General features: G+C 34.1%; 1 protein-coding gene across 1 annotated transcript in view; it reads left to right on the forward strand.

Moving 5' to 3' along the window:
- The window catches only part of LOC149804820 (cytoglobin-2-like), a 37,397-nt gene extending 32,261 nt beyond the window's left edge, over positions 1 to 5,136 (forward strand). The window contains exon 4 of the mRNA XM_089944971.1: positions 926 to 5,136. Within this exon, the coding sequence (XP_089801097.1) occupies positions 926 to 1,060 (135 nt within the window). The 3' untranslated portion in view covers positions 1,061 to 5,136. The remainder of the gene's footprint in view (positions 1 to 925) is intronic.
- Positions 5,137 to 18,280: the final 13,144 nt, after the last annotated feature.

Consider the following 18,280-nt stretch of genomic DNA (forward strand, 5'->3'; position numbering starts at 1 on the left):
TTGTATGCCTGTTCTCGTGCTATCAAACACATTGCCAGGGCAACCAAGCAATTTCCACCCGACCCCCACCCATTTTTTTCAGATACCTCTTTTTCTAAAAACCCTAATATGAAATTTGTGTGGGTTTTTGTTTCTTCTTCAAATTAACACGTGTTATTGGTATGTTCTAGTGCCCTAACACGAGATCATCCGTTCTAAAACATTTGTGCTTTCTCCCCTCCCCCCCAACTACGTCGGAGGAGATAAACTAGAAAACCTGCCAGCCGTTGTAACATTAGTGTAAAAATATCGTTGCTGTGGTAAATGTATTCGTTGCAATTGCGAAAAATACAGTTGCATATACAAGATTAATCGTTACAACTGTTATAATGACATTCTGGATACCGTTAAACGGTACCACTAGTTTTTACACCGTTTTGATTACTCGCAAACGTTTTGGCCCTTTCTGTGCACCATACATTTAGGTGACGGTTCTATTAGACTCGTGCGATTTGGCGACCAGGTTAGGCCAAATAAAAAATATGTACGTCTCCGGTTGGTCGACCATCCGATTCTCATTGGTGACCCTAATACTTTTTTCCCCTGTGGTAACAAAAAAAATCAACCAAAACTTTTTTATAAAAAATCACTTAACTCCTATTATATATATATATATATATATATATATATATATATATATATATATATATATATATATATATATATATATATATATAATTTTTTAACAACAAAAAAAAAACACCCTGTCAACCCTAATTTTAAAACCAGTGCAATATGAAACTCACGTTTTGTTTTCTTGGCCTTAAGGGAGTTAAAATTTCATGACTAATACGGTACCTGCGCATGGAAGCATACAAAAGTGTACGTTTACAAGGACTGAAGATATTCTTTGCCATTTTAATTCATCAACTTTTGTTTTGTGCAGGATATGAGGGGGCCTTTCATGGAGACGTTGAAGACCACTCTTGGATCAGATCGATTTACGGAAGCAACAGAGGAAAACTTCAAGCTTCTGTATGACTTTGTTCAATCAGAACTGCTTAAAAGCTTGAACAGCTGATACAGTGCTAATGTTAGAAATATATTCTGGGAAATGTTTGACATGATAACCAATGTTTCAGGTGTTTTTAATGTAAGAAAATATCTTGTGGTGAGAGTGTGTCTAGAAAAGTGCCTTCGAGACACGTATATAAATTATTATACATTTAATAAACAAAAAAATGTATATGTAATGCAGTAGTATTTGGAAGCCTATCACACTGTTAGGTACGCTCTGCTCAACAACTATGTTCAAAGAGTCTGTAGACTTTCGTATCCTTGATCACCTTTGCAGTACTCTGTCTTACATAAAACAGTGTCTGATTAAGTTTCATTTTGCCAAAACACTTGATTTATTGATTCAGGGACGTGAATTGACATATACTGATGAGATTTAATTATATATATATATATATATATATATATATATATATATATATATATATATATATATATATATATATATATATTCGAATAGTATCTACCTCACCTATTGCAAATTTAAACCAGCCTTCGTAGCTGGGGTGGCAGGGGGGTGGCAGGGTATTTAAACTGTATTGAGGCCGGCTATGTCTCTGTATGCGTGCGCTGTTGTGTGTGAGTGAATGTTAACTTTAAAAACTGTTGATCGAAATGTGTGAACATTGTTGCATTTTTACTGTGTACTAGGGAAAACTCAATTTCGGAGCTTGTGCGTAAACAACTGCATGCAGTTCCATAATAATTAATGGGAACGATTCCAGTGAAGATATTTAGTATGAAATTGAAGTGGACTAGTCCTTTCAAGTGGAGCAGTCTGTAGAATTCCCATTCATTGTAAAACAGTCGAATGATCACTTTTATTTCTTAACACTTCATTGTCAGTTTGTTTCATGTGATTCAGAAGCTATTACGATGCCATATTGTTTGACACAGCAGAGCATGGGTATTTGGAGCAAAGGGCCTAAGTTTTCATACTGACACTTCCTATCGCTAATGCTAATATTAAATGAATGATATTGTATTGTGTAATATATAAGCAATATTCCCTTATATAGAAAAAAGAATTCTTCAAAGGTATTGTATGTGAGAAAATATCATTTTTATGTTAAAATTGGTATATATAATTTAAGGATTGAACTCCAGAATCATTAGGAGGTATAGGAAGGCTTGATTTCAGAATTTTAGTTGGCAGCATTTCAAGTTTCTTTCTTGTACAGATTTGAACAATCTCAAATACGTAATTTCTGTGTGTTTTTAGAATTGATGTAAATGTTTCGCCATGAACGTTTATTAGTGTAGTTACGTATTACTTATCTGTGATAATAATAAACAAACTATGTACATAATTTTGAATTGCAGGTCTTTAGTATATTTTCTTGGTAATTATAACAGTAGTATCTGTTTCCATAGAAGGAGTTGTAAAATTTGCTGTAATTGTTATCACAGTTGTCATGTCGTCTATTATTCCGCTATTGTTCTTTTGATCTTTGCAAATGTATAGCATTGTATCACTGTTCTATTGTTCATACGATGTTTGTTTTATCTTTATACATGTATGGTGTCAGCGTTTCAATTTAATATGGAGATAAAATATGTGGTTTCATCAAATGACTGAAATGATAAAAGAATATGATCGTTTATTAATATTTCCTGAGTTGTTACAACAAGTGGGGCCGCAGTGGCTCAGTGGTTAGTGTATCCAACTCATGACCGAAAGGATGCGGGTTCGCCTCGGTTAATTGCCTTGGTGTGTCCTTGGGCAAGGCACTTTACTCCAATTGTATAAGTATACGTAACGGTTTTGCCGGGTGCAGTTGACCTGTATACCATATTTCTGGAATGCATTCGGTTTAAACATAAAGCGCTGGCGCGCAGTCTAGCAGTCTAATTTTAGTGATTTATTTATACCGTTCCATCGTCGACTTCTAACGCATCACTGATATATTCGTTTTTGTTAGTTTCGCCAGATATTTTCAAAAAATCAAACATGCCATTTATATTATTTATATAAACAAGAGACACACTTTTTTACATGCAAAGGGAAAATAAACGAAAATTGTCACCCTATTATAACTTCATAAATGAGAAAATGTACATGGATTTCAGAGAAGAAAAAAACCCTCATCCATTTGGAGACTTTTGAATTCAAACGTTGGAAAATCTAGCGCACCGTCATATTGCAATGATGTAAGGTATAAATGATATGGAAGTATCAGATAATATCCCAGTGGTCGGGTTATCTTCACTGCAGTGATACAAACACTGCTGCTAAGAATCTTGATCGAATGAAATATTTTCATAAAAACGAAAATTTATCGAAACTAAACTCCGAGTTATGATTACTTTTTGAATTAGCTCTGCTTGTTTTTGTCGATTTTTGTGACAATTTCCAACCGAAGCGATGCTAGTAGGACGATGATGTGATCTCTGAAACTATCGCTTGAAAGCAGATACTCATGTTTTATCTGGACCGAAAGTTAAAAGCATCGGTTCTGTTTTAGTTTCAGACGTCGCGTGCAGTCTAGATAATGGCTGTTGAAAGTGAGATTGATAATACGACAATTTCGAGCGATTTATTCTTTTGTAATACCACAAAATTTCCGTTTTGGTGTCGAGGTTATATCAAAATATGTCTCTCAGTCTATATTTAATAAATACATTTCAACGTGGACTTTCCATTTAAGACACGTTTTGTTTCAGTATCTCGAGATACAATCGTGTAACCTGCAGTCACGTGGCGCCTTTCACTCTGTTCACGTTGCATATAGTTACAGTCAGTCTGAACACCTCGTGCTTTTTGTACACATTGCTTTTTCAGTCAATATTGGAAACGCCGGAACGTGTTTTTTTCAGGTTGTAGAAGTCAGTTGTTAAAAACCTGCTGGGAATGATTGAATTGTTCCCGATTTTAGCTATTACGAACTATGTATTTTCCAACAGCCATACACGATACGTGCTTATAATGTCAATTGAAGACTCGTCAAATGTAATTCTGTTGTATTTGCTAGTAACGTAGACATAGAACATGCATCACATGTTGCAGTGGCACACCGGACTCGTGTTCTATTTATAATATCTGATGAAACAGTGTATATCTTAACCTTAGAGCGCAGTCTAAGACGACACATATCTATCTATCTACCTGTCTATCTACTATATATCTGTCTGTCTGACTGTCTGTCTAGCTAGTTAGCTAGCCTGCCCATTGGATTTGCGTTGCCCAAGGCAGCAAGCGATGAGCACGGAGACCCAAGCAAAAAAACTGCATTGCGGAGTTGATTTCCTGAAAGCGCGGGGCCCAAGGCAGTTGCCTCGTTCGCCTTGCCTTAGGGCCGGGCCTGGCATCTATCGATCTACCTCCCTACCTGTCTGTCTGTCTGCCTGTTTGACACTCCAGTCAATAATAATAAAGCTGTTAGTTTTACATCTGCTACAACCTTTACAGTGATAGAACAGAAATAAACCTTACAATCTGGTCCTGGAACAGATACTTAACGTTAAATTTTGGACTCTTGAAAAGTTGTTATTAATTTAGGAAACCACATTATTTAACAGTTCCCTCAATACTGTGTTTTTAACGACACTGGTTGTATAACATGCATTATATGCAATTCATCTATCATACATTTGTTTTTTAAATGAGGTTCAGAAATTTTAATTATTTATCCAGCTAATATAGGCATTTTATGCAAGGCAGTATCTGGTGGGATCTATGTTTATATATTAAAAGTGCCTGTCTCATCGCTTATGCGATGAATCTAACTGCACATAATGCGCTGGCAGATCTTGGTCTGTGCGGTTTGTTAGGAATAATCAGTAGTATAAACAAATATAGACCCTGACCTGCAGGCATATTATGCTATGGCATATCAGGATCTTCGGTGTTTGCAGTTTGACTCCAATTATAAGCGAATATATACGGTATTTATTTGTAGGCATTTCTTTGTACAATTTAAAAAAAAAGATTATTATGGTAATGTATTACATACCTGTGCTTTTTATAGAAATAGAGAAAATTATAAATTCGTCTCACATTTAAGGTTTTGATCAGCAGTCTTTACTTTCTTTCAATTCATGTTTCTTGTAAACAAAATTTCAAATAATTACTTTAAATTACATGCAGTTTTCTCTTTTTATTTATAGCATATTTAACCAGGTGATACATTATACAATAGAACAGACTTCCAGGTGCGCACCAGCATGTTTATATGTAAAGTAACCCCCCCCCCCTTTTCAGTTGCATAAAATGTACTCAACAAACATAAACTTCTAAGCCCATACAAAATTGATATAAATCATTCGAAATAATAAGCAACGATACACCATAAATACTGACAAGTAAAATAAACAACAATACTGGTAAGTAATTAATGTGTGCTTTCTAGTAAACAATCATAATAAACAACTATAATCCGCATTCGTTTTGTATAAGCTTGATATCATATTTTAAATATGTAAGCGTACTAACTTTTGTGACGTATGCTTTGCTCTTTTCTCTCTAAATTGGTTCCAGATCAAGTAAAGGGCTTTTTGGGTTACATTTGTATAAACGTTTGGTTAGTTGTTGTGGGGATTAACGCCATTTTTCAACACACAACATACAAGAACCCCTGGAAAACTTCGGGAAGAGCCCAAGATTCGAACCCACGTAGAGGTGAGATGGCAGTGATCTGTAACGGAGAGAGCTTTAGACCACTAGGTCACTCGGGGCCTCCTTTTGGTAAGTACAGCTTCAACCAATCTGATTATAATCAGATCTCCATTGTCCTGGGTAAAATAGCGTAATGATCATAGTGTAAGTCATACAGGTCGTGCATGCATTCTTCCACTCCAGTTCTTCCATCAAAATTTAAATTTCCTCAACAGAAACAACCAAAACCTTTTTTTCTTATAGCAAGAACAGTCCTTTTAACTTTCTCCGCCTCAACAACAACAAGAACGACGACAATTACCTTCTACACCGTCGCTAAAAGTTTCTTTTCGAGAACCACATCCTTCTCAACAAGAACAATGTTCCATTTCTGCTCCTAAGGCTTATATAAGTTTATTTAAGAAAAAATGTTCAATCCAAACTTGAAGATACATATATATCATCAATTATTGCTGGTTTATATGTTGATAGAGGAAATTTGTAGAAAGGCAAATTTGTTGAAAATCGAGAACTTAAAAACATGGGCTGCTCAATTACGCCAGGAGGAAATGGTTTTATTGCTTGTCCTAACAATGTTCTTTCTGACGTAGATAGATTAGAAATTCTGATTGGAGGAAAACTAAATGGAAAAAATTCGCCAGAAATCATTGATGAAATCTCTGATTTTTGTCGAAGATTATTTACATGCGTTATCGTGGACATTAATGTTTATTGGTCTTTTATCGATGAAATTGTTGATGATAATTACAGTGATTAAATAAATGAATAACAAATAAGATGATTATACATCATGCTCAACGTGGACCTGTAATGGTCAGGGTGATACATTCGCGATTACCTACTTATAAAGCATCTTACGGAGATGGACTCTGCGATGTTGTGCAAGATTTATTCAGAAGGATGGCCCAAAAGCAATCCCGATCACAAAACAACTGGGAATGAAAGCTATTGATTTTGTAAGTGACAAAATTCCTAGCGCATTTGATAATGTTGCCGGTAAAGCATACCCGGTAATCCAGGACAGACTAGCACGATTAATTCGACGAAAACCTCAGTCAGTAAAATATCCCAGCACTGAAGTTATGCCTGCAAATGTCAGTAAAAAAATAAATCAAGCAGCAAATAAAGAACTAGCAGAGTTGGCTGCTGAAGCAGAAAAAATATAACTGATAGTATGATAGCAGGAGGTGGTCTTCGTGTTAGACGATAACAATTATACTAAAATGTTCAAACGTGTATCCGATCCAGCGTTTGGCATGGACGCACCAATTCTCAAAGATGAATCGATACGTGATTATCAATAGTATTCTTACAACGCACGACAACCAAATCAGCGTGGACGAATTACAAGTTCAAGATACAAATATATATTTCTTACCCACTGAAGCATTTATTGAAGTAGAAGGTGAAATTATAAAAACAGATGATACTGAATATGCAGCTGATGTTAGAGTTGGTTTTGTTAATAACATCATCATGGCGTTGTTTGACAGTGCTACGTATATCATCGACAGAAGAAATATTGAATCAATTCAGAAGGACGTTGACATTGCCACAAAGATAATGGGTCTAGCAAGATATTAAGATGATTATACAAGATCAGCCGGTCCGTCAATGATGTTTGCCAAAGACACTTCTGACCACCCTGATAACAGACAGTATAATATAAGAAACTTTGCCGACAACAATAACGCTGATGTGTGGCCGGTGGTTCATGCTGCTAATACAGAATTTAACTTCGGATTTACAACACGACGATCGATGCTGAAAGATGTTCGTAAAGATTTTCATGTGCAATTCCACTGTCACCTATTTTTCGGATTTTGCAGAAATGTTAGAAAGGTTATTTTTGGAGCCAAGCATACAGTTGTGCTTGTGAGAAAGGCTACCGACGATGAAAAACAAAAAATACTTTCTTTTATGGATCAGGGCGGTAAATCGATATTATCATGGTTAGCAGTAACTACAGACAGTGTTCAGACTAGAGTTAATGGTTTATTTACGTGGCATATAGCATCTCAGCAAGGTGTTTCTGCACCACGACATATAGTTGTTGCTTTTCAAGATTTTGTGCGAGCAAATTCACAAACATGTAGTCATATGATATTTGACAAACTTGGAGTTAGTAAAGTTTCCTTAAGAATAAACGGGCATCAAGAACCATCTGAAGATATATTGTTAAATTTTGATCTGAATCGTGTAGCACGTGCATATCATCGTTTAATGACGTGCATGGGACGTGATCAAAATAAAGATACTGGTTTGCAAATATCACAGTTAGATTTTACAAATCTGTATCCGATTTCTTAATTTTCCCTCGAACATCTTGATTTATCTAGACAATCTGTCTTTAATATTAAATTTCGAGCTCCAGTAACAGAACCCCCTTTTTCCGCAACTGGTCCACCAGTTCTTCATGGTGCTTAAAGAGCAATTGCAGTTATTCTTTCAGATAAATCAATGTTACTTGAAGGTGTTGGTGGATAAATGAGAGTTATTGATGCTCCAGTAGAAAACATAATTAAATCACTTACGATATTTATAATGTCATATCATCGTGTTAGTGTCAGTCTGACTCCTGGTCAGATTAAAAAGCTTCAATCAAGTTCAGCGAAAAACTGTGGAATAAAAATATCACCAAAAAAAAAAAAGATCAGATCACATGTGGTCAAAATAAACTATCATTATCAGAACGTCAACTCAGACATTTCAATAGCGCCAAACAATCAAAAACAGGTGTTAAACTCAATCTTTCTGCTGCCGAGGTTAAAGACGCAATTAAAACAGGCGGTATATTTCCACTTCTTGTAGTTATATCAGCGTTAATAGCTGCTGCAGCTCAAGCTGTAGCAAAATCAGCTGCACTTGGTACTGTTTGAACTGCTGCTGAAATGGCATTAACGAAAGCAACAGGACAAGGATTTAAAAAACGGGGAGGGAGTCTAATATTACCAGGAACTCCTTATTAATACGGAAAAGGTCTGAGACTTCCAGGAACACTTCGTTAATTCTTTCAGTGTCGAATTTTGATTTACTTGATGCTGATACAAAATTAAATATAAAAAATTTCATAGGTGTTGTTATGTGCGATCAATTACCAAAACAACCAAATACTATTGAAGCCGGTATCAATAATCTTGATAATAGTTCTGGTCCTGGTACTCACTGGATTGCATACGCAATTGATCCACGTGGAATTGTTTGTATTGATTCGTATGGGTTGGCTCCACCAAAAGAATTTATAAGTTACGTGAAATTAATAAAAACTCCAGTCTGGTATTCAACATTACCAACGCAAACAATAACCGATCCGCCAATATGCAGACTTGAAGTAATTGCTGTACTCGATGCTATATCTTCATCGACATTACCACCTCAAAAAAGTTGTGCACGAGTATACAAGTAGCCGTTAATCGTTTTAAACAGATCTCAAAGTATAATGGAAATTATTTACGGATGATCTTCATATATCAAAGACAAGAAGAAAAAAATGATATCGATTAGTCTAATTACGCGACTAAAGATGAACTTGCCGATATTATGAACCTCTCTGGAGTTGACCGAGATGAAGTTGTTATTTTTCAGGATAAATACGGTGTTTTAAGGACGAGTAATATCAAATGGAATGACATAGTTCGTAAAGTTCTCAGTGCTACTACGGATAACATTCCAGTATTTATTGACGGCGGTAGAATCAGAGACTCAAATATATGAATCGCAGCTATTAGAAATGAAATTGCAAAACGTGTTGATAATCGTTTACGATCTACCGGTAATATAATGACAGGTGAACTCACAATGAATAGAAATAAAATAGTTGTTTTAAGAACTCTAACATCTGACGAAGATGCCTCAACATAAAATATGTAGACAATAACTATAATACAGTAGATACTAAACTAAACACGCAAAGAGTTGAGTATAACAATCACGTATGATTTTAATTCTTCGTAGAAATTTTCAAAAATTCAATAAAATTGCAGATGATTTCTTTGGAAGTCCGTTGACTGTTGACGTAAAACTCGGCGATATAAAAACAGCTATGTCAGACATTGAAACGATTAATAAACGATTAGGTGTTATCAAAGATCCTAAATCATTTTCAGACCTAATCACGATAGCGCAGAGTAATATTGATGATATTAGGAACAAAATAGAAGATGTTATAAGTAAAATACCTGATATCGTTAATAGTTTAATCTGGTTAAAATTCCCCACAAGCGGATTATCAACGTGGTATATACAGTAGCGTATGACCAAGCATTATGGTCACCACTCAATAAAACTATTAAACATCGCGCTGAGATTACTGGTATATACAGGCTCTCAGTACGTGGTGTTGTAACATTATAATCTCTACCACAATTTCATGGCGTTATCCTCGTTATTATCAACAAAATGGGAAAATATCAGATTTTGAGTTCACGGAGATAATTAAAATCTACAAAGAAGCAATTACTGTGATAGAATCCAAGCCTGATTTTTATAATAATAATAATACTAATGATGTCAACTCAGAACGAATTAATGCAACAGATTGTCGTTAATCCAACTCCATCAAAAACTACGGTGATATCAGTGATCTCAACTAATCCCGAATTTGATGTTAACTTTCCAACTGCAATTCCAGCGAAAGAAATAGCGCTAGCATAATTACGAGTATATTATAGTTGGTCAAATATCAGATCAAAATCATTCGGTGGGTCACCAGCAAGTAATTCGCTTGTATTTGCAATGAAAAATAAAGATGATGGAACTCCCGATTGGCAAATGTCAGAATTCCAACAGGTAGTATCAAACTGAACAAATCAACGATGAATTCGAGCATAGAAATAAATCTATAACTGGAAATGAATAAAAAATAGATATAACAGTTCACGAACCAACTTTATCAGCTGCGATAGAAAATATATTCGCAAGATTATGTTGTAGATATTTATTAATCATCAATCCGGTCTGTTTGAGGTTGGCCTGAGATAGCACCAGAGTATAAGGGACCGCCAGAACCAAAACGAAATAATTTTTCAACTAACGAAAATAACTTTATAACAACTCCAAAATATCGAGATGGGTATCCATGGTGTCATTATGCAGACAATCGTATTAAACTTCCTGATGGTAGAATATTTCCTAAAACACTGTTTTCAATAATCGATTTTTAGAGAAAAACTTCTAATCATATTGTTTATGAAGAGATTTCAGATCATTGGCTGATAAAATTAAAACTGAACATATAACTATATCCAAGACATTAGTGCAGTTATTTAAAGACTATATTCTGGAGTGTCCTAATAGCAATCTAAAAAAGCCAATCATTGAAACAATACAACATTTAAATCAAATTGTATCAGACCTTGAGTTTGCTAATCGAGTTACTATTGAGATAATAAATGCAAGTTGTTATGATATAGGAAATAAAAAAATAACAAGCATCACATAACTATATATTAATCATCATAAAATAGCTGAAGCAGATTTATTAAAATTTATATTACAAGGATTTAATGCCGATGAACTAAATAAATCAGTCGACGATCTTATCGATGAATATTTCCCTTAAATAACTGAAGCATGGAGAAAATGAAACCCACCGGCAGATATTCTCAAGCATAACAATGATCTATACGATGGCGGCAGACATATTTCACCGCGAATTGTAAATATATATAGTCAATCTGGTATAATTGTGTCCCTTATTCTGGAAATATATCGGAAGTGAATAAAGGTAAGTGAAATATTTTCTTAAAATTATGTTGTGTTAATTAACACACAGATGGTTAAATTATTATATAAAATTAGTTACGATGATGCACAAAAAATAAGATATTAATTAGTCGTATAAATATGACGTAGTAACAAGCAAGGTAACTACTGAATTACTCCGCCGGAGAGATCGTTTGCTTGACACAGTTATCTCTTTTCAACAATAGAAGTCTCAGAATGAATAAATAACCGTTCTATCTTGATATTTTACATAACATAAGAAACACTTTACATGTTTCATTACTGACAAATTTTATATATATATATATATATATATATATATATATATATATATATATATATATATATATATATATATATATATATATATATATATATATATATATATATATATATATATATATATAATGAAAATGGAAACTTCACTGAAGATAGAAGTCTCAGAATGAATAAATAATGATCCTAACAGTGAGTAATAAAGACAAAAATAAAATAAAAATAATAAATAGTAATATAATATTAGCAACAGCAAACAAGATAACCCTTTGATTACTCTACCGGAGAGAGTTTTAGCATGAGATAGTTATCTACCTTCAACGATAATGAAAAAAAAAATTTTGTTTATACTTCTTAGAGAAACAGATCTTGTCATATTATTTGCGACGCGCTGAACCGAAGGTATACAAATATCCAAATATTTGCCAGCTGCACTCATTGATTGAAATATTATTTCTTCACATGTCTCTACATTTGTAGATACAAATGCGCTGTCGATCTTACTTTTACGGACAGTATTACCAAATCTACAATTTTGCCTCTAAATAATGACTCTTAAATTATCTAAAGTGTTATCGAGTTTATGGTTATTAATATGATCGATCACAAGACCGTCTTCGAGTAACCCGTGAAAAGACACGTATACAAATTTATGACAGATAATTTTTCTTCCCCTGCATTGAATCTGAGATGACCAAATTTATTAACATAACCAACTGTTTTTTTAGTCGACAGTGTCTGATGATACCACCACGAGATGCATCGTAATCCTTGATGATAGGATATCCCACAAATTAATTTTGTTCCATTTGTATATAATACTACCATTTGTTTAAATGATTATTTGTCTAAATTATTATTTTTAGAATCGTGATAGATAATCTTTCACATTACTAATGATTTTATCATTATTATCGGTATTATTTTTTATCATAATATCTTTTGAGCTCTCTGGTTTTTTTATCGCTACATTGCACACACAACTGCGTTTCTCTAACTCCAACCAACACCACACTTAATTTACTATCCACAATTAAAATTAGCCTTCTAAAGATAAATTTATTCTTGACAAAATATCCCCTGACTTACCGATGTGAGCTCTGATTGATCCGACGAATAAAACTTTGATCAATAATATTCATGGCGCCAAGAAAGAATTTAGCAAAGATGGTGCATCTCATGTGTGGTCAACGTTAAAAATCATACGCTACATCGATGGTGTCGACATAGTCGTCGATGCTACCATGAATAACAAACGAGTGGCAACGATTATTAACTATCTCGGCAATCAAGAATATTTTTTAGAGTAACGTTTATTGTATTAGCAGAAACAAACAATTATACTTGGATTATCAGCGACAAGCGTGTCCCTGTCCTTCATAATGAAAAAATTGCCGTATTAAGTAAAAATTCCAAACCAGTAATGTTGACTGGTATTGACAAACCATAATATGAAAGAGCTTATCCTGTAACCGCAGTTATTTACGGAATTTACGGAATTTATCCGATAAATGAAATCCAGTGGTAATAATCTAAAAAATAAATTTTGTAGCCGAACGAGTAGCGGATTATTTTACAAACGCGATACGTAGGAATGGTTTAACGGATAAAAGATGCAAATTATTAAATGAGTGGGGAGAAATAGTTAAAGGTACCGCAGGATCTGTCAAAGACGTCGCTGAGCTAGGAAAAAAACCTTAAATATCCAATAACAGGAAAATGATATTCGGAGAGATTTTGTACGAATCGAAATATAAATCGAAAGGAACTTCGACTAAAATTATTGATCGTAATGCGCATGCGTGGACTAATGTAGCAACAATATTTCCGTGAAATTGAAGTGTTAAACTTTACCAAGGAGATATATTTGATTTTATTAACGAAATAAGTAAGAACGATCTTGTATCAGTATGGCTGTTTCAAAGTTCAGATAATGGAAATAATGATCAATTGCTGAACAATTACTGAGTAATTATTTTACCGTTCCGTCATTTGCTGCTCATTTTGTTAGAAAAAAATATTCGTGGAAACCAACACGATTTGATTTTCTTGAAAAAAATACAACGCAGTTGTGTCGAATACGGACACGGTGGATTATGGAATACTAAATTCGATTATGGAGATGTTATTTCATTTGATATAGTTGCATGTTATCCTTGAAGTTTTCTTGGTATGGGAGAGTATTCTAAATTTTTGGAGCGATTTGGACATCATACACAAGAGATGACCAGAGTATCGATAAACGTACCATTACAAGATTTTGAGCTGACTGGATTCGCTTGCATCGAGTCATTTAAGTTTGCTGAAAATCTTCATCCAATTTGGTATGCGTGGCTTGGCAAATATTTTTCAGAACAAATGTGGGTACCAATAGTATTATTACGGTATATGCTCGATGTAAAAATATTATTATCGTTAACAGTAAGTGAAGTAATTATATCGTCTCGTCCGCAGAATGAAGTTTGGTTACCACAACAACAAAAAAAATTCTGATGTTGAAAATCCTGATATAACTGATTTTGAGAATAAAATCGCAAAAGATCTTGGCAGAAAAGTAATCGGAAAATTTACCCAAGGAGGATCATATCATCATGAACGACATTGCACAAGATTGATTATATACGATGTTGAATTAGATTTTATAACTGCTGATACAACGAATAGAAATACGTTTATAAGTCGAAGTAATGTTAACTTATCGGATGAGACTAAATTAGGTACAATTGTGAGTTATATTGATGGCGAGGCACCACAGTTTACTCATTTAAGATCTTCAATGTTCGCGTATGTTTCGATAAATCTATTATCGATGATAAATAGAGTTTCTGAGTTTGCTGTCAAAGTCTCTACGGATTCATTTTATACCACAAAAAAATGCAGGATTGCTTGAACAACTACATATTGGCACTTATGCATCATGGGGTGAATGGATAATAAAACCAGAATATATACTCAATTATTCTGAATCCGCTGATGTTGAAATTAAGTGTATTTATTGCCCAAAAAATCAAATATCAAAATTATCATCTGCGCTATCGGTATATGATCCTGTATCTAGACATAACAGTTTATCTCAATGAGCCTGGAAGTTGTGGTAAAACAACTCGTGTGATTGAATTATTCTTGAACAGTTGTTCAGAAACAGTTGTATTAACACATACACCCAGACTCGCAATAGAAATCAGAGAAAGAAATTTTAACTCATGCACTTATCATAAGTTTCTTCGATGGAAGGGAGATAAATGAACTCGTGAACGAATGGGAGAGAAATATATTCCAAGGATTATTGTTTGGGATGAAATATGTACCGTTTCGTTAGAACTGTTAAAAATGTTTCTTGATTGGTTATTGACAAAAAGTACTGCTATAATAATGTGTGGCAATCATGGTCAACCACCACCTTTTGTTGGATTGTTTCCACACGAATGGCTGAAAAAACGTGTGGATTATTATGAAGAAATAACTGATGATCATAGAGCACTTGATCTAGAATTAAGAAAGTTTAAGAAATTAATCAGACTACAGCGGTATAAAATTCAATGTGAAATAATGCGTGAAATAATTTCAGAAACTCCTATTAACAATTTTTGGAATTTATGGAGACCAAATCATTTGATAGTTGCAAGTAGAAAGATAGTTCGTGATACACTTCAAAAACAATTATTTATGCTAGATAAAGAATTTTTTAAAAATCTACTCGTATCATTGTGTTATCAACTGGCAGATATGCGACGAAAGAATATCGACGTTAATATAACAGGATCGTCAGAAAAACAAAATCTTGTACAACTCATGTATTGAATTATTCTTGAACAGTTGTTCAGAAATAATTGTGTTAACACCTACGCACTGACTCGCAGTGTCTCAAGTCAGAAGATTATCTCAGTTGCGGGAATTGTCATAGACTTCACAGAAAATAATATTCAAATTCAGGAAACCATTGCTGGCAATGGCCATAATATAGTAAGAACAAATTAGTTATCAACAATGTGACAAAAAATAAATAATCGCAACTTTGATCTCGATGCTGAATTTATCATGACATTGAAACAACGACACAATAATCATTGTGTGAGCTGTAACACTGTACTGTTGTGGCGATATTCAAAAAATAATCGAAGACAATTTACCATAGACAGAATTAATAGTAATTTTGGTCATACACGCGAAAATGTAATCCTGACCTGTCTTGAATGTAATCGACGTCGAGGTGCTTGTTTACATAAGTGAATGCGGTGGTAGTTGTTTGTCTTCAAGAATTACTTGTAATTGCTCGCGTACAAATCCACGTTAAGGAGCACTTGAATCTAGTTTGTAGATTGCATGTCTACCCGTGGATCTTACCACGCTAGAAATTGTATGTGTCGTAATACTCCAAAAAGGATCAGTCGCTTTTTTACCGCCTTCAAGTTCAACAGGTTCATAGAAATACATGACAGTCACATTACATAATACTTGTTGTTTTGAAAATTCATGTTGTTATATTGGCAAATGTTTATTTGTAATTGCATTAATTGGTTTCTTGGCAGTTGTTCCAGTAATTTCATTATTTAACGCAGCTATCACACTCGGTAATCTTGCAACCCATTCGCAACATCTCATATCTTTCTGAAATATTTCCTTTGCAAATTTATATCCGAATAACCGCTCAGCAAGGGTTCGATTAAATCGTTCAACAATATCCTGATCACTATTAACTGCGGTATGTCCTCGTCTAATTTTGACATTATGTTCTTTCATCAGAGATGATACTGCACCAAGAAATTCCTTGCCAGGATCAACCTGTAATAGTTGTGGCCATAACAAGTGTCCTCGTTGATAAATTCGTTCAAAAGCAAAATAAATTTCAGTTGCTGTTTTAGTTGATAACGGCTCTGCTTCTTTATATCTACTTAAAACATCAACGACGGTTAACGCGTATTTGTCTGTACGTGATTGACGTTTTCCAATTTTGATAACTTCATGTGGCAAAAATAAAATATCTGCTTGATGAACTTCGTTAGGAGCACTGACATCAAAATGTGCATGCTGAATTTGTTTTAGGTGGTGGTAGCTAAATTTCCATATTTCCTGCATTGCTAACCAAATTTCAGCAACAGAACGTGTAACATTTGCTGCATCACCGAGTTAACTAATCGCTGCTCTATCCCTTCAATATCCTCTTGAGCTATAATAAATCGATTCCATTATTTTAATAATTGGTTGATTAATTACTGGCCCCGAATAATAATTTACCTTTCATCGGAGATCTTACCAACTAATAAGCTAATGATTCTCTAATAGATCTATTTTTATGGAATTTAACGAGTGAATCAACTTCACATCTGCAATATGTCGTTGTTGCAGATCTTTACTTTTATAAGCTACATCATGAGCGTGACATGCTTGATCAATAGCATTTATTGGATACTCTCCAGGTCTTGGTTTATCTCGTTCGTCAAGTCTAATATCAAGTCGGGTTCCAGGACCACTATAACTTTATCGTGGAAGATGTTTTCCTCCTGGGTATTTAGCCCATGAAGTTCCTGGTAATTTTCCTAATGAAGTAGCGATATCACAACCAAATTTATTATTAGAAATTAATATATATTTTTGTGGCACATTCGACATATTTGCCTGTAAGTGCACGCCTTTTTTAATTATTGCTGTTAATCCACATGTAAGGGTGGATGCTTTACATCGAACATAATATAAATTCATATTATTTGTTATATTTGTACAACATGGATGTCATTGATTTCTCAGCGACACGAAAACAAGAGCCAGTAAAACATATTTCAGCATTACCGAATTCCATCAGAATGATAATAATAGGTCCAACCAGATCGGGTAAAGCACAATTAGTGCTTAATTTGATAATGAGATGGTTCAAATGGGATAAGTTGAACTGAGTAGCTCCGTCAGTTGATGATCAAAGATGTCACGATGTACTTAAAGATTTTAATAAAAACGCAAAATTGATGGACGAAGAGGGTGATGATATTATTAATTTTATCATCGATATTGATGACACCCCATCGGTGGATGACCTCGATGGATTTATAAATAATTTAGTAGTATATGACGACGCAATGCTGGACAAACAATCAAATCCAGCTCGGATATTTTTTCGAGGCAGGCATAGAAGTACTGATGTGATTTATGTTACTCAGCGATATACACAAATACCTAAAGTGATCAGAGATAACTAATATTTTAGTTGTGTTTAATGCAGCTGATACACATCCTCTGCGAAATATTCATCAGACTTGGTGTAGTGGGGATATGGACATGATTATATTTAAAAACTTCTTTTCAAAAGCACAGTCTACTCCACACGGATTTATAACAATACATTTACATGATCCTTGATCGCGATATCGTATATGTCTTGATAAAATATGTGGTTGAGAGATTGATATAATAATGATTTAATTACTCTTATATTTATAGCAGCAGAGGAGTATCGACCTCAATGAAACGTCCGGTGGGTAAACGAACGAACATACACATTTAGAAAAACACAAACGACAAAGATAAAGTAACAAAAAAACTAACCCAATTAAAGAAACTCTCAGTAAGCTAGAGCCTTCGGTTTGGCGTTATTATGCTTTTATTTTTCATTATCGT

Source organism: Sinohyriopsis cumingii, chromosome 2 (assembly GCF_028554795.1).
Source record: "Sinohyriopsis cumingii isolate HCF-2022 chromosome 2, ASM2855479v2, whole genome shotgun sequence".
In the NCBI taxonomy this organism is placed as follows: Eukaryota; Metazoa; Mollusca; class Bivalvia; order Unionida; family Unionidae; genus Sinohyriopsis; species Sinohyriopsis cumingii.